The sequence below is a fragment of the Aricia agestis genome, chromosome Z (genome assembly GCF_905147365.1).
Source record: "Aricia agestis chromosome Z, ilAriAges1.1, whole genome shotgun sequence".
Lineage (NCBI taxonomy): Eukaryota > Metazoa > Arthropoda > Insecta > Lepidoptera > Lycaenidae > Aricia > Aricia agestis.
In genome coordinates, this window is record NC_056428.1 from 37,348,423 (window position 1) to 37,367,276 (window position 18,854).

Below are 18,854 nucleotides of genomic sequence, written 5' to 3' on the forward strand. Positions count from 1 at the left end.
CGATTATTTTGACTTACGTTGTGAGTTGTAAGTAGGTATAATAAGTAATAACCAATAACTTATAATATTATTTTAGAATCTGTGGTTTGGACACCGGACTTTCTTTAAAAATATTTTGGTAGATTGTTTTCTACTAATAGATATTATCACAGAACCCTGCTGTAGGCGCGTTGTGTTCACTAGCTTTAGCTATAAATTTTCTGACAATATTATATTATTATCTGCCGAGTGCCCACTAGCTTTGCCTGTAATGTAAACAACTTTACCGTCTGGTCAATATATCTGTAAAACAGATTTGATGACGTCACACACAGCACACCAGCCGTCTCTACAATCTACATAATATTTAAATCAGGAAGGTGTCAGGAAGTAGATATTTTGTCACTGCAAATATTGTAAGTGTATGTAAAATCTTCGACCGCCTTTGGCGACTTTGTTATAATTTTTATAGCTCCCGCAGTACGCAGTTTACAAGCGAAGACAACTTGCCTTGGGGCACACCCGATAAATATATTATGTGGAATTACTTAAGCCCGGGGACACACAGTTGCGTTACGCAAATTGTTTTTGCCATCGATTAGCAGCTTCAAACTTAAGTATATTAATTTTTTGCACTTACGATGTTTTACATCTTTCTCAACTGCAGTTACGAGGTTTTATTTGTCATTTGCAGTTACGATGTTTTACATCGTTCATGACGATTTCACTTGCAAGATCCATTGCAATAAGAAATACAAAGGCAATTTTGTTTATGATACAATGTTCCCACGGCAACAATATCTCAAGCATGCACCATATTATTATTTGTTGCATTTTATGCGTCGACCGCTTGGTCTATGAAAAATAAGCGAATCATTCACCCAAACAAGTTATCTAGGTATTATAATTTATAGGGTAATCAACAAGTAAAATATTATTTACTTTCTCTTATAAAAAAATAAAGAAAACGAAAAACAGTTAGTGTTAATAAAAAAATGTAATTATGCATTTTGTATCAATAAGCATATATATTATATTATGTACAATACTAATTATTACTTATCGTATTAAGTAAAAAATGTTCACACATGTCTATAATATTAAACACAAAATTATTTTTGTCTTAATAAACTAAATGTTTTTTTGGAAATACACACATAATATTTGTAATAAGTACCCAATTTTTTGGTTACCTATTGGCTATTTCAAACTTGATAACACAAGCTGCGTGACGCACCGTATAAACTTTACACATAATATCACGAACTTTACAGTAGCCCTTTATAAAACTTAAAAAGTAAAAACCCTTTATAAAAAGCTGTTTCAAAAACGAGACAGGTTATTAAATTAAAATCGGCAAAACTCGGAATGCTCAGATATAATGTAATAAAACAACACGAGAGCAAATAATTGTATGTTATTTAGCGCATATATATTTATATACATTATAAACGCTCAGTTCCAGTCTGACCGTATAATTCTAACTCATAAATTTCACACAAATAATACATACGCACAGCATTTTGCTCTGATTGATGTCAAGTTACACTGGCTCGTGCATTGACTTCTCACGGATTGTAATTCCCAATTTTTGATGGTTAATGCTTATATAAAGATCTATTTTCTTGTCTAAATTGATATACTGACGTAGTTCGTGGGACAAAAATGAGCTATTAATCTTAGGCAAAATTGCAGCGTAGCATCGAATACTGTCGCTATTTTTGATAGCATAGTTAGATGTCAAAAAAGTACGGGATTTGACATTGTCATATTACGACATAACGCATCTCAAACGTTATGGCGTGGTTATGGCCTATGACACCGCGTACACTTGAGGTAAGTATGCCAAATTCTATGACTATAAGCGTTTTCTGCGCACTTTGTCATGCGAAAGACTGAACGAAAGATAATTTGGATTTTTCTGACGATTTTCTTGAGTAAGTATGTATTTTATTTGTGGTTGAAACGCACTTACTTATTCCAGTAACCCACTGGAATAAGTTAGTGCGTTTTATGGCAACAATTCCACAAATAATATTAATTATCCACGTATTACCTAGCAAAATATGTAGTTTCACAATAATGTATTCTGAAAGTTGTAACTGTGCGGAGCTTATATAAATCGGTGTTTCCACTTGCTTCGTTCATCACTGAACACCTGATGATATTGCGTTCAATTTTTGAACGAAGCACCAAAATACGAAGCTATTAGAGTAGACGCCACACGTTAAAAGTTAGCCATGTAGGGGTTGTTTGCACGAAATGAATCTACAGTTTTGGCGTCGCACAAAATTGCCTGTTGTAATACGTTGGTTGGATTAGTTTGCCTCCAGTAGGACCTTTATGGGCTACAACATAAGGGTTATTAATCATTATACTAGCAGCTCCGCAGTAAAATAGCCCTGGAGTCTGGACCGTAGTAGGACAAATATCAACTCTGGCCCGCATCGGGGATCAAACAGGGTCACAAGCTTAATAGGTGATATTTCAATGCTATTTGATAGCGGTAAACGGTTTCAAAAATATTATGTCGCCGACAACAAGGAGTTTTGGAAGTTATTCATAATGCATATAAAGATCAACCTCTAAACCTTAGTTCTATCTACTCTGCCTCAACACTACACACAATATGATCTTAACACTAGAAATAATTATCCCGACCAAGTTTACATGAATCAGTTATAATATTGATCATCCTTCTATTATATCCGACTTGATTCGTACCAGCTTCCCAATAATCGTAGTTATTTTCCAGACAGTTGGAAAAAAATGCTGAATTTCCTTATAATTTCTAAATAGTGTAAAAGACATATCAGATGCATTAACACCTTGCAACCGGCATCGCAAACCCACAAACAAATGTTCTACAAGTCCTGGGTATTTCTGAAGCCCTTTGATTCGTTAACTGTCAGAGCTCGGTGACAAAAAGGTCTTAGGACTTACTTACCACCTTTTGAGAGCAACAGCAATCTTTGTTAGGAGAGGTATCTTTACATAGCGTAAAGGTGTAAAATGAAGTCACTTTTACAGGCCGTTCGCCTTTGTAGTTTGAACTACTCAGAATTGCATGCAGTTTTTGTCACAGTTAGTATTTTTATTCATTGATAACAATAAGGTAATACAATATCATTATTCATTACTAATTCAATATTAACATTATTTAAAATAGAACTGGACTGCACATAAATAAAAGAATTTTAGTGTATGTGGCAATAGCCAAATAGGTTTCTTACGCCCGCGCCGGTTGTTCTTGCCGGGTTAGTTCCCGAAGTTAGTTCATTTTGAAAAAAAAATATTCTGAATAAAAAAAAATGAGTTTGAGTTTTGACTTTTGAGATTAGATACTGCCAAAAAAACACAAGATTTCGTGCGCCCAAATTTGATACAACTTTTCGCACTAGTCAATCAAATAACAAAAGTGAATATTAAAATTTGTCACGCTGTTCTCTGCAGGCGGTAGTAAATTATTTTATAGGTATTAGACACTGTAATAACGTGTTAGGGGCTCACCCTGTGGTCTATGGGAGGGTCTGGCCCTTACCAAATGTTCAAATTTATCCGCACCGCTGCGGGGTTTCCTACCCGGTTGGGTTGTTCACACTTGCTGCGGTTTTGGTAGTGCTTGGTAGTGCCAAAATTGCTTTGGATAATAATAAATAGCATTCGACGGTGTGTAGGTCGGTTTCGTATTGTGGCAGTTACTTTTAAAAAAACTTGAGAGGTGTCAAGGGACACCCGGATGGAACGAAGTTATAAATAGGAGTACTATGTATTTCTCAATACTAGAGATCGCCAATGGTCAAATTCGACCTCAAATAAAAAAAATATAAGTTATATTTTCTATTGATATTCTATTTCTTGAGTTACAGCCTGGAGACAGACAGAAAGAGGGACAGACATCGAAGTCTCAGTAATAGGGTCCCGTTTTTACCCTTTGGGCACGGAACCCTAAAAAGTATCGTTACAACTTTTTCAGCCTAGCCCTAGCCCTAGAATGTTTAAGAAAATTATAAATCTTTCGACGTAACTAAGCAATTTCCTATCAAAAGTAACTTGTAACAATGCAGCAACTATGCTAGGAATTAAATTCTTGAGTCTTATAAATTATTTGAAAATAGAACGACTAGAAAATAGGAATAGCGCTAAGCTGATCTATTTCCGACGGTGTGTTTTTTTCCCCAGTAGGAGAGACAATAGTATATTACATATTATAAGTTATTATAATATTAATGCCTTTGGATAGATTGAACTTTAGATTGTTAACCGAAATACGGCATCATTTTTTTTATGCTGCCATTCTGAAGCTCCTTTACATAGCGAATAACGCTCGTTTTGCGGCGGGTTAGTGGGTGAGCTAAGAGCACTTCAAGTGCGGTTACTTCAACAAAATTGTGTTTAAAAAGTATGAAACAACTCGTCATCTCTTGTCAATATTAGTCAATAGTTTCATCGATTTCGTGTAAGGAACAGAACAGATGGGCGAATGGCGATAAAAGTTGGTATTACGGACGATATTTTTAGATTATGGTTTTAGCAAAGATTATTATTAATTAATAGTTATTAAGTACAATTTAAGGTACTTCAGTTAGGTCCTAACTGAAGTACTTACCTAAAATTGTCTAGGCTCGGGAAATCAATAACAAAAACATAATCACAGATATTATTAATCTGTTTGTTTCTGATATCTATGACAATAATATTAATATACTTAACTTTCTTAATTCTTAGGTAAGCTAAAAGGGCATTTTCAAAAAAATGTGTACCCCTGGTTTTTACCTTGTCCCTTGACTTCGCTACAGATTATTTGTAAAAAATTACATACTAACATTTTGTAATTTTAATGTAGGGGCATAAACAAGTTTTCTTTTATTAAAATACATTCACGTTTGTATAAAATTTTATTTAGTATAAGATTTATAAGGGTTTTTAAGTACCGAAACCTATTAAATTCACCTGTCCCCTTCCCAGAAGTTGTAACAAAATCTTTAATAACTATTTTTTTTCTTAAAGTAAGTTACTTAAAAAACATATGTTAGATTCCTAAATACTTAATGTATCAATTGAATGTCTTGTTATTGAAAAATCTAACATAATTTAACTACAAATTAATTAAAATTATAATCATGAAAAAGCAACCCGACCGGAATGTTCGGTTTAGTGACCGTTTTTTTTAGTTTTATAAACATACTACAAAAATATTTTCGGCACTAAATGATAGCACTATATTTCATTGTACATCGAGAAACTTCAATTTAAATTTAGTAGTTAAAAATCTGCTACAAGACGCGGACGCAGGTTGGATGGTTCTTCAGGAACGGTTTATTTGTTCAGATAAGTGACCATATTTTGTAAGCATTATTATACTTTCTCCAACTGTTTCTACTGTTGACACGTTGCAAATTTAGCTTAGTATTTAGTATAAAAAATGAAATTGTGATAACTATTATCGGTTATTTACAAACACTTTAAAAGTAAAAGAAAGTAATATTACGTGACTTCCGACTTGTGACTTTTCGTATGGTCACATATAATGGAACGGACAAGTCACAACAGGCGGAAAGCATAAGGCTTAGTTCACATTTTAAATAAATTATTTTTTTATTCACAGATTTTATTAAGAAAATTGGAGATTTTTAAACTGGTACGATTAACGTACAAATATATTTTTTATTACTTATGTGTTAAGGTGACGCCGCGTTAAAGTAAAAAACCGTTTTGGATATGTTTTAGATTGCTAGTTTTCTATGAAAGCCCGGCCCGGCCTTTCACAGAAAACAAGCAATGGAACAGCAAAAAATGGAAAGGGCGTAAGCGACAAAATAGTTTTGTCGCGTAATTTAAAAACCATAAATACATTTCATATAAGCTATGGGTAAATTAAAGTGTATGCTTGAACCAAGCCATGTACAAATTTGGAAGCTTAAATCACTCTCCTCTGTTGGAAAAATAGGAATCCTTTTTTTTTTTACACAGGTCTATTTGATTGATTATTCTGTGTTATAAAAGTTGACCAATCGTGTTATGCTATGGGTAAATCAAAGACAAAGACATGATAAATACTGACAATGAACTTTAATTTCTTAGCTTTAGTCATTGAAAAATCGATATCGCTACAGACAAATTATCAAGGCGTCGCCTTTACTTAACAATAACAAATATTTAAAATTTAAGTACCTAAAAGTTTTTTTTTTTAATTTTGATTTTATTTCCACTACTTTTCTATCAGTAAAGTTGAAAATCATTTTGTGTCGTTGATATTTGCAGATTTATAATAACTAGACATCAGATTATATGCATTTGCATACTTGCATATGCAAATGCATATAATGTCACTTTTTAGGCGATAGTGCATATTTTGGCAATTTTTCGTTGATAGTGCATATTTCGGTAGTTTAACTTCCATGGGCATTAAGATTGCAATCGGAAAATGTTGGTAGAAAATTATTATTGGCGTATAATAAATAAATAAAAAGTCTTTATTTCAAGAAATTAAAAATCCTGGATTTTATGAAATTATAAAAATTGGCGCTTTTATTAATGTCACTACCGGAAAAGTCTTCAAAAAAATAATAAATTTTAATATTAAGTGACTTTTGACTGTGCATATTTTGTGCATATTTCTACCATTTTTCATGCATATTTGCATGGATATTTCGGCACTTTGATCGTGCATATAATCCGATGTCATTAATAACTTAGGAATTCGTAGACATGTGAACACATCTTTATGATTATGAGATGTTCGTCCCTCTAATTATTGAAGTTAAATCTATGAAATCAAAGAATTTTTTACTTTTATAAGTAGTGCAACAATAAAAATGTTTAAATAAAAGGTTTTTGTGTTATAAAAACTCCTTTAAATATGTTAAATATTACTTACTCATGTAAAAAAATGAAAAATAACCTAGTGGTTGGGTCACATAGTCACACTATGGATTAAAAATAATTGCTACTCTTGTTGATCCTTGAAATTATCTAATTTTTTTTTAATAAATAATTAAATATGCATTTCACTAGATTAAATTAACGAAGAAATCCATTTATTGCTGTATTTTTTTGTATTAAATTATATTTTACATTTAGTCGCACAACGGAATCTGTTTCGTCGAAAATTCGATTTTGTTTCAATAATATCAGAATAATATAACGTTTTCAGCGTTCTTTTTAACTTATTCCATTAGTTCAATATTTTTCCTTGTATATGACATTAAAAAAAAGGTAAATAAATGACCTTAAAAAATATAGACATATTTTTGCAAGGGTACACGTTTTTTTGAAAATGCCCAAAAGCACTAATAGTAGACTCGGAACTAATAGATGACACTTACGACAAAAATACCATAAAAATAAGAATTAAGTACACTAATTTTTTCTCAACACTATGTTGATGTGAAAAAATATATTTAGGACGCCTTCAGGAACAAATTTTTAAAATGGGATCAGTTTTCGTAAATAATGTGACCACGTTAACACGCGCGAGCGGCAATTTCTTAGCAAATAGGTTAAGGAAGGCGAAATTTTGCACGTAAGTTTCAAAACTTACATTACATACATACATTTACTTATTTGATTTTTTGTAATTACTATTGATTTCATTGGATTAATGGTTATGTTGTATACACTAATTAATGTTTTTTTTTTTTTTTCCATTTTTCCTAACAATATAAAGGATGTCTACTATTAGTTCTTGAAAATGTAAAAAACCTAATAGATGACATGGATCTCATCTTTTAGTTTTGCAATACATACTAAAATTATTTTGTAGTTTATTCTACTGCAAATATCACCACTATTCTCTGAAAATATAATTCTATTAACAAACTAACAAATTAGAACTACTGTACCTAAAAATGGACATATTAGACCTTGCACTGATCTAAAAATCGATTGCTTTAGTTTTTAGCAATAAAAGAAGAGCTGAGAAAAGAAAGAAGAAAAAAGAAGAGGCAATAGAAGCATGGAGACTAAAGACTGAAAATAAATTTACTAGGAAAAAAATATGAAAAAAAATAAAAATAAGAGGAAAGATAGTTTCAGCATGGAAGAAGAATGGATAGAATCTGGAGACAACGTGAATAATATTTCATATGCATATATACTATGATGAAGTAAATGAAATCATTAAAAAAAAACGGTAAATAAAGACCTAATAATAGGAAAAATGTAATACTCGATTTACACTCGCGCGCGAGCCACGAGGCGAGCTGCGAGACGCGCCGCGAGCCCTGAGTGTAAACTCGAGCTCGCGGCTCGTCTCGCGGCGCGGCTCGCGGCTCGCAGGGCTCAAACTCAAACTCATTTTTTTTTTATTCAGAATAAATTTTTGCAAATGTTCTCTGAAAGTCTACATGATGCCTACCACCGATTCGGTAACTAACCCGGCGAGAAGAACCGGCGTAAGAAACTCGCACGGGGCCCACTTTTTTACCAAAAAAAGTGAGAAAAAAATTAATCTTTTAAAATAAGGTTTACAATGTTGTAACTTAAAATACAATGTCAATATACATATATAATTGTAAGTCATAAAATAATGTAGAAATAGCCTTGCAAGCAGCCATCCTACTCCCATGATGTGCCATCGTTTATGAAATCATTGACCTTATAATAGGCTTTGGCACACAAACGCTCTTTGACTACTTTTTTAAATTTATTAATGGAAAGATTTTGAACGTTTTCTGGGATTTTATTGTAAAGGCGTATACATTGACCTTTAAAAGATTTACTAACTCTACTAAGTCTGATCACCGGTATTTCTAGTTTGTACTTATTTCTAGTGTTTCTTCCGTGACTGTCACTTTTGGTTGTAAATTTACTAAGATTCTTTCTAACATATAATACATTATCCAAAATGTATTGAGAAGCAACAGTTAGAATACCAATTTCTTTAAACTTTTCTCTCAGAGATTCAAAAGCTGACATTTTATAAATTGAACGTATAGCTCGCTTCTGCAGCACAAAAATTGTATTAATGTCGGCAGCGTTTCCCCATAAGAGGATGCCATACGACATTCTACTATGAAATTAACTGAAATAAACTAGTCTTGCTGTGTCTTCGTCAGAAATTTCCCGTATTTTTCTGACTGCGTATGCTGAAGAACTGAGCCTATCTGCAAGATTAGCAATATGAGGACCCCACTGTAATTTACTGTCTAGTGTAATGCCTAAGAATACAGTGGTGTCCACCAAATTCATCTTCTCATCATTTTGGTTATGACCGTAAAAAAATTGACTGCATAATACGACACTACGGCTGACGCAGTCGTTTATTTTTTGACTTTACTAAACAATACGGCATTTGCAGATAAATTTCTAAAGAATGTACTTAAAATATAGGACTACCGTCATATCACATATTTTTTTCTTGTGCGTAGAAGCAGTTGAATGCACACAAACATACACTGAAAATGTTTATGTGTGAGCAACATCTAGGCAGTGTCTGTACGCACAGTACGGTCATGGCCGTGTACTATTGTGTAATCATTCGCAATGCGTTGAGTAGTGTCGCGCCGCGTGCGTTCGGAAGAAATTGTGTCGCTGTGGTTTTCGCAAAAGTTTTATTCACGTCAAAATTAATGCAAGAAGGTGAGTGTTACATTATTTTAGTAATTATAATGACTAATAATAAAGTTGTAATGATGTTAGTCTGAAAAAATGATTTGAAAATTGCCATTTTAGGTATAAATTACATGTAAACAATTTGTTATATTTTGTTATAGATGGATGATGAAAATCGCATCAAACGGCTACTAGAAGAAGTCTCAACACCGGAAACGAGTGATGAGGATCCTTAGCACGATGATGGAGGAGAGTACTGGTCAGATGATGACTATTGTCCACCGTCTTTTTCGGATTCTGCTTCTTCACTAGGCCCTCAAAATCCAGAGATGGCACAACCTGATTTCACCGAATTTGTACATCCTAATATCTTAGAACATCAGTTACCTGAATCGCTGGAACAGATTCATCAACCAGGTGGCGATAATTTCCAGGAACAAATTTCTGAACGAAAAGAAACCAGCGCAGCTAATCTAGAACAGTTGTCTAACGACGAAGGATGGTCTAAAACTATTATGCCAATTGCTGATTTCGAATTTTCGCCTTTTCAACGGCTATAGCCTATTTACGGATCTAGCAGTACTGTCAATCTTCATTCGTTTTTTGGTGTTGCTAGAAGACGCTACGGGTACTGCCGTTGGAATATTTTGTATGAAGAATTTTACTGTCATATCATATGTTTTATTCAACTTAGTACCGACCCTCAACGTGTTAATAGTAAATTGGTTTTAACTTGCCTAACGTTGGGCAAAGTAAATTTTAAACATTTAGTTTTCTTAGAATTTAGAAGTAAGTTATTAACGTTAAACCAATGTACTATTTTTGAGAGAGTATTATTTACCTCGTCGTAATTTGACTGTTGTCGCTTCACTTTAAAAATAAGTGAAGTGTCATCAGCAAAAAGTACTATCTCATTATCCTTAAAAAGATAGGTAAGTCATTTATGTAGATGAGAAAAAGGAATGGACCTAAAATGGATCCCTGTGGGACGCCTAAGTCTATTTTGGTCCCATTGGACCTTTTACTATTAATGTCAACCCTTTGAGTTCTACTTTTGAGGTAAGATGTCAAAATGTTGAGTACCGAGTCCCTAATGCCATAGTGGTGCAATTTCCTGATCAATGTAGCATGCTCAACACAGTCAAAAGCCTTGGAGAGGTCGCAAAAAACCCCTAGGGCATCCTGCGAGTCCTCCCATGCTTCAAATATACTATAAAGAAGACCTATACCAGCATCCGTTGTGGATCAACCCTTAGTAAAACCATATTGATAATAGTGTAATAAATTATTTAAGTTAAAATGTAATAGTAACTGATTTAAAATTATTTTTTCAAATATTTTACTTAGAGTCGGTAGAATCGATATAGGCCTATAATTTGTGGGATCAGATTTAAGTCCCGCTTTAAATAAAGGTACAACCTTAGTGTGCTTCATCAAGTCAGGAGAAACACCACTCTTTATGCAGTCATCAAAAATCATTGATAGATGAGGAGCTATGATGTCAATTATCGATTTGATAATTTTAGTAGACATGCCCCAGAGATCAGTAGTATCTTTAATATTTATTAATTTAAAAGTATCAATGATATCTTTGGGGACAATCTCTCTAAACCTAAAATTGACATTACATTCCTTTACATTATCTCTGAGTAGTTTTTCAGCTGCTCCTCAGAGTTTAAATTTTTTGTAGTTGAGACCGGAATGTCAGCAAAAAATTTTTCAAAGACCGTCGCAACCTCATGATCATTGGTAATCTTTTTATTTTCAAAATAAAGTTCAAAATCGGAGCTACGACGGGTGACATTTCCAGTCTCTCCAGCTATTACTTTCCAAGTATTTTTAATTTTATTTTTCGAATTTTTAATTTTATTAGTAATGTGAAAAGCCTTAGCGGCTTTACAAACTTTTTTAAAAATCTTTGAATAGTTTTTTACATATGTTTTGAATTTATCACTAGTATTCATGGATTTTTCATCATATTACAATTCATATAATCTTTGCCTGCTTATTTTAATTCCTGTAGTTGCCCATACTGTAAAATTATTATTATTTTTATGGCTGTTTCTAACCGTTCTAGGAGTGAATACAGTATTAAATTGGGTTCTTATCATCTTAAACAATTTGTTAAATGCTTCATCTGAACTATTTGACTCACCCAATAATAATTATTGAAAATGTGAACTTAAGTTGAAAGTTAAGTTATTTCTAAACTTCTCAATACGTTTTGTATTCACAGGAACAAACACACGCTTTTCCTCTAGGTAACTATCGCAATGTATATTAAATGAGGCTAGTTGCCCACAGTGATCAGAGCTAAGTTTATTTATTATTTCTTTTTTATATGGAGAGACATTTGTATAAATATTATCAATACAAGTTGCCGTTGTGTCACAGATTCTTGTTGGCTCATAAAACAAGTAATTTAGGTTATATGACTTAAATAGAGATGTGAATCTAACCGTAGTAGAGTTCAAGTCTAATAAATTAATATTAAAGTCACCACAAACGATAACTTTTTTGTTAGATGCACATATCTTTGATAATATTTGTTCCATGCTTTGTTCAAAGGAGTCATATAACCCTGATGGAGGCCTGTATACGCTTACAATAATTAGTTGACTTAACTCTATGCAGGCTACTTCTATTATCCGTTCAGAAGAGAGGTTCACAATGTCTTTACGTTCTTTGAATTTTAAATTTTTTCTAATTAATATAAGTGATCCGCCTCTAATGGCATTCTCTCTGCTGAACGAGCTTGCCACCTGGTGATCATTGAGATTGAAAATGAGTTCATGTTTCCTAAACCAGTGTTCTGAAATACAAATAATATCAATTTGAAATTCTTTTAGAAACAACTCAGTTTCAAGCTCTTTACCTACCATTCCTTGAAAATTCTGATGCACCAAGCTTATTACATATAACAAAATGCCAGTTTCCGTAGTGAGACTATGCAATAATAACACTACAAGAAACAAGAAAGGTACTGGCATCACATACCATCAGTAAATATTATATAAATCGTCATAAACACAGAAAAATAATATAAACCTGAAAATTCGGATCGGAGTAGGTACCGCTTAATGTTCAGTGTTGCCAATTACCATAAACTAAAAATTCCCAAATTTTTCTGAGATTGTGATTTTTATTTATTTATTTATTATATCTTATTTTTTTATACATACATATTAAAATCTCTGGCTAGGGTAGCTGGTTCGAATCCCGCCAACGAAACAAAAAGTTTTCAAAGTTCCTGGATCATGAATGTGTATTAATAAAAATGAATTATGAGTATCATATTATAATAAAAATCTTAAATACAGTTTATATTTTATGTAAGTACACAACACAGTAACAAATGAGAAAACAAATTTAAAACTTCCTACCATTGTTTTTGTATTGTTTTCTCATCAATATTGTACCCATTATATTTCGTTGACCTAAACAACGTTGTCATTTTATCGCATTCTTTTCGAATGGACTTTGTTCCAATGGTAAAGTTTATCTGGTGATTGAAAAATCAGCACTTACTATACAATAATAATAAATTACAAGACCACAGCAACTAATTTTTCCCCATTGATTGGGGTCCAGTCACGTATCTGGCAACCCGATTATCTACGCACACAATAATATTTGTGTATTGTTTTACACACACTACAATATTGAGGTGCCGCATTCGGGAATCTGTGTTTTCTATACAGCGCGGTATCTAGTCGAGCGCGCGCGCGAGACCAATCATTTATCTAAGCAAAAAGGATAATATATTTCATGAGTCATGAGTCATGAGTTCATGACTATGTCAAATATGCGTGTAAGACATCGAAAAAGTCCAGATAAAGTCCAGTTAGCAAATAAATAGACATGAAATTACGCGAGTCGCGACAATTACAGTTTGTACTGTCAAATAAATTGATTCATAGGTAGATGGTGGAATCATGTAATTCGGTCGGGCTATGTGAGCATTACTTATAACGACTAGCATCGTCATAGCTCGACCAAATAACGTAGCTCCATCTGCCTATGAATTTCTCTGTACCATCAACATATTCCCTGTAATTATATATTAGTATTTATAAACATAAAATATAATTTGGACGTCAGGAGATATTTATAACCGCGCTGTAAAGTCTGACAGCGTGTAATTTTTATCGTATTAAGGCTCGCAAACGTTTTACTCGCGATATATTTATTATGAAACTTTAAACAATTTAAACGATGATTGACAAATTGTTATATTTAAAGGTAACAGACGGCTTATTAAAATAGACCTTTGTTAGAACACGGCGTAAAATATGATATCTTGTATCAGCAAGTTTTTCTGCGTAAGTCTAAGTACTTACCTAAGTACTTACTACATAAGCTAAAATGTCAGTTACGTTATTTATTGCAAATTACCTACAAAATTTCTAATGATGAGATCACGTCATAACTTTGTAATTAATAATCGATCTTTATTAAAAACTTTATGAACTGTCGTAGTTATAATAAGTACTTATATTATACGGTATAATATATTATACCTACGACTGTTCATAAGGTTCTTACTTCTTAGTATTTTAATTATATCTTAATTATAACTACTAAGTTCTTAGTATTATAATCTTAATTATAACTACTAAGAAATAAAAAAGTATCTAACGAATCTGCCGATTACGATAGTTTACGTTGATGAATGTCGGATAGGTTTATTCTGCCGAAATTCTACCGATTACTAGAGAGTGACTACATAGTAAAATTTTATTACGGGAATCACATGGACCATGGTAATTAAATACTCTAGATTTTACGCGACGAAAACTTATTAAAATTTTAGTCAAAAACTGAACTGCAACAAACACGTTACACACGCAGGACAGATAGTTTCTATTGGCTAGACATACTGATTTATTACATAATTACAAGTTGTTTTATTAACCAACTTTCTAAAAAGTACCTACTACGTTCTATGCTTAGATAAATGAGAGATTTAAATTCATGAATCTAAGGTTTATGTCTATGTTCGGCTGTAAGTACACAAAGGTTTTCAACACAATAATAATAATAGTTTAGTCTGACATCGAAAATACTACATAAGTACGGTACCTACTTAAAAATAATTCATACTTAACACAAAATATTAATTTGTGTGTACGTAGTGTATAACGTTTAAATAAAAATAAATATTACGCGAAAACGTGCTTATTAATACAAGTTTTACTGCTTTAACTCTAAATTGATTTTATTGCCTTTGTTTAAATCATAGATTAAGAAGAATATTTCAATTGCGTTTAATGCCCACTTGGTTTTAACGACGCGGCATGACTTCACTCATCACTGAGCTTTTGTTTGTGAATTGTGATGTAATAGCTTATAATATTATGTTAGCGGATGTCAATTGATATTATATTTATTTATTTAAATCGGTATATTATGTTAGTCACTATATTATATACTTAATTGTAATAAGTGATTATTATATTTTAAATAGTAATGAGTAAGGTACTTGATTTTGACAAATAGTTATAAATGGCGGGAGGATTATTTACTTCCGTTATAACTTGTAACTAACTTATTCTTAGCCATTTTTAATTATTTTACTATATTTGAATTGTCAACGGAAGTTCGTTTCTTTTGTGTAAAATGGTATAAAAGCCAGCCATATTGCATTGATTGATTCATTTTGTAATTAACTTTGAGACATGTAAGGTGAAACTCTGCTCGAATAAATGTCGCTCAATGTATAATTCAAGACTTTTACTACTCTCTAACAAATATGGGTCCTTCCCATTTCATACCACTTATTTTTCATACCGCGGTACGAAACAGCGAAGTACTGTTTTTGAATTGCCTGTTTCGTACCGCGGTGCTTGGAGTGGTATGAAACGACGAATTCTTTTTTGGTATGGATGGATTCGTACCATGAATTTTATTAAATATTTTTAGTGTAATCACTTATTTATACTGGCGTATAGAAAAGTGGTAACAAGAAGAAATAAAAAAATATTTTGTATAAAGAAATATCATTCATTCGCCGATCGCATTCAGTGGAGAGTGGTAGTGTCAAACGTTATTTTTAACTGTGAAAGTAACTAAAAACTGCAATTGTGAACGTTAAACTAAAGTACAGTGAAGTGACTTTTGCCTGCGTAATGATTTAATAGTATCGTCTAGAACTTTTATTCCCGTCCTTATTCATCTATTTCGTCGTCTGTGTGTTAGAGCGAGTCAGCACAATATACCGCCATGTCGCTGCAGCGTACGCCACCGGCGCATTACTCATCTGATCCAGACATACAAAATTTGCAAGAAAAATCAGAATATGTTAATATTCGCAAAAACAAACGCAAACAGATAGACTATGAGGATATTTTAATTACTATGGACAAAAAATATTTGATTTGCAAATGAAATTATTTAATGACAAAATCACACAAACTATTAATCAAAGTGTCATGGAGGCCGTCACTACAACTATATCGCAACAATTATCCATTATAACAAGTTCCCTAGATAATCTAAATACAAACATGCAAAAAATCACAGCTGATAACTTATCAATACGTAAGACACTATCTGAACTAAATCAGCGTATTTTGGACACGGAAAAATCACTGCAGTTCTCCTCGGATACCGAGCATGAACTCGATCAACGCCTTAAAACAGTTGAAACTAAAGTTTCCCTGGTTTCCACCTCCCAAGATCGTGTAATAGGTATGGAGAATAAAATTCAGCAAATGGAACAGCAAGCCAGAATGTGTAACGTAGAAGTCTGCAACCTCCAGGAAAGGAGGGGTGAAAATCTGCTAGAAATAATTGAGATAATGGCCAAAGAAATAAAATTCCATATACAAAACTCGGATGTTGTGTCCATTCACCGTGTGCCTCACGCAAACAACAAGAACTCTAAACCCAAAAACATCATTGTCAAATTTACAACACGTGTCCTTCGTGATAACTTCATTGCATCATATCGTTCATCAGGCGGCTTAAATTCAACACAACTATCACTGTCCGGTACCCCACAAGTTATCTACGTTAACGAACATCTGACTCTCAACAATAAACAATTATTTCGCCAATGCCGTGAAGCAGCGAAAAAGCAAGATTACAAATATGTGTGGGTTAAACATGGTGTTATTCTCGCTCGAAAGACTGATAATTCCCCTGTGGTTGCAATACGATCCCTCTCAGATATTCATAAAATCAAGTAAGTTGTTTTTAATCATTCATTTCACAATATATATATATATAAGAACTCTGGAAATTATTTCACATTATAGTTTAAGTCTTATGTACTATGATCACTACTTTTACTTTGTTTCTAGGTACTTGTATCTCTTGTATGTAACTTGCTTTAACTTCTTGGCTAACTATGTAAAATTAAGCATAATAATAATTAACCTGCCAAGATATAAAGGAAAGTTGATAATAATAAGTTTATATTATATTATTTTATACAAATATTGCGTTATTATACACATTAACATTAAAAACATGTGTAATTTGTGTTCCAACTGTCTTTTAGAGATGTATTTTGCTATATTATTATATTTAACTGTCAAGTCTGTATGTTTGAGGTCATTGTGTACAAGTTGTTACCAAAATTATAGATATAATATTAATATAGTTGTTGTACTTTTGTTATTTCAGGCAAAGATACCGTGTACAAGTTTTTGCCAAAATGAGGGAGGTCATAATAATATTATAATGCTTTTATTATTTCAGGCAAAGATGCTTTTGATATGTGGCCAATGTTTGAGATGTTATGTGCCAAGAGTGGAGTTATCAATATTGGTTGTAAAAAACTGCAAAGGTACTATTTTAAAATTAAAATTAACTAGCAAACTTGTTTTTGTATCAGTTTTGTGGCCTAAAAATTATAAATACATGTATTATCTGGTTGGTGTTTGGCATCTGTGCATTTGCCCACAAATATTTTTTCAGTCGAGTCGTGGGTATAGTCTTGTTCTAATTATTATAAGGAGAATGACTGGATTCTTGGCTCGAAACATAGAAATTTTGGTGCGGGATGATGTGCAGGTGCTTGACAGCGATCATAAAACAGTAAACTTAATCTCACGAGATTATGATAGCTATGGCCTTGGTCATTTGACATTGCATGTTAATTGCATATTATTATGTAATATAATATACTTTACACACAGTAAGTCAGGATTAATAAAACTAATATTTAATGATAATATAACTTTATGCAAAAATTACAAATACAATAACTCAATATTTCCTACATTGGTTATTAAAATTTATGTGTCTTTAAACTACAGTGATATAATATTCTATCCTAACATTGCTTGCAATACTAATGTAACAAAAGTATTATGTCTACTGCATCTGTGTACTAACACGATTACTTATATCTTATTGTATCTTGTATTTTTTTTCTAAATTAACATATAAAATTGTTCTTATGAATTGTGACACCATAATGCAAGTGCATGTTTATGGAAACAATACAGTGTACTTATTAGCATCTTTTATTTTCCCTGCACCCCAACTATGAATAATACAAACGTTTTCTCTTTATATTATCAGAATTGTAGTGGACTTAAAACCAAACTGCACGTACTTTATATGAATATATTAGCACATAACTACGACATAATTATTCTAACCGAGACCTGGCTGAACGACAACATCTCAGATAATGAATATATCGATTCTCGCTACAGAGTATTCAGGTGTGACAGAAATTTAGGTAAATGTCGTCGCAAGGACGGCGGCGGCGTATTGGTGGCGGTGCGGCGCGAGCTCCCGGCATCGCGACGAGTCGCAGCCGGGTTCCACGCGCCGCACGCCTCCGACACTTGTGCTGCCTCCTCAGCTTATTATCTGGTTGACCATGTCATGGTTCAGATTAATGTGAGCAACAAGTGTTGGGTCATTAGTGCGACTTATATACCACCAGCCATAGCTTCTCAAGTTTATGAATGTCACCTAAACTATTTAGAGAACTGTTTACAAATGTCTGACGTTGATTCTTTTATTGTAGCAGGTGACTTTAACTCACCGTCCTTAAGTTGGAAAAAAGGGAATGTTCATATGGAACCTGTAATAGATTTAAACAAGTAAATACTTTTAAAAATGAGAACGATAGAATATTAGACCTCTTTCTCACAAATATCTCTGAGTCTGGGGCATCATCTATACCTGTTCCTTTAGTACCAACAGTACCACACCACCCACCTTTCTTGGTTTTAATACCAATAAAAACCACAACAAAAAGCATGAGAGTCCTTCCCAAAAAACAATTCAATTATGCAAAAGCAGATTACACCCTAATTAGAAAAGAGATTGAGTCAGTTGATTGGGTAACACTTTTT

General features: G+C 32.7%; 1 protein-coding gene across 1 annotated transcript; it reads left to right on the forward strand.

Moving 5' to 3' along the window:
• The first annotated feature begins 15,965 nt into the window (after window positions 1-15,965).
• Window positions 15,966-16,724, forward strand: LOC121738757. The gene has a single exon (XM_042130992.1). The coding sequence runs from the start codon at window positions 15,966-15,968 to the stop codon at window positions 16,722-16,724; it is 759 nt and encodes a 252-aa protein (XP_041986926.1).
• The last annotated feature ends 2,130 nt before the right edge of the window (window positions 16,725-18,854 follow it).

Coding starts and splice junctions, on each gene's coding strand:
- LOC121738757 (XM_042130992.1), top strand. CDS start 15,966: ATGGAGGCCGTCACTACAACTATATCGCAACAATTATCCATTATAACA.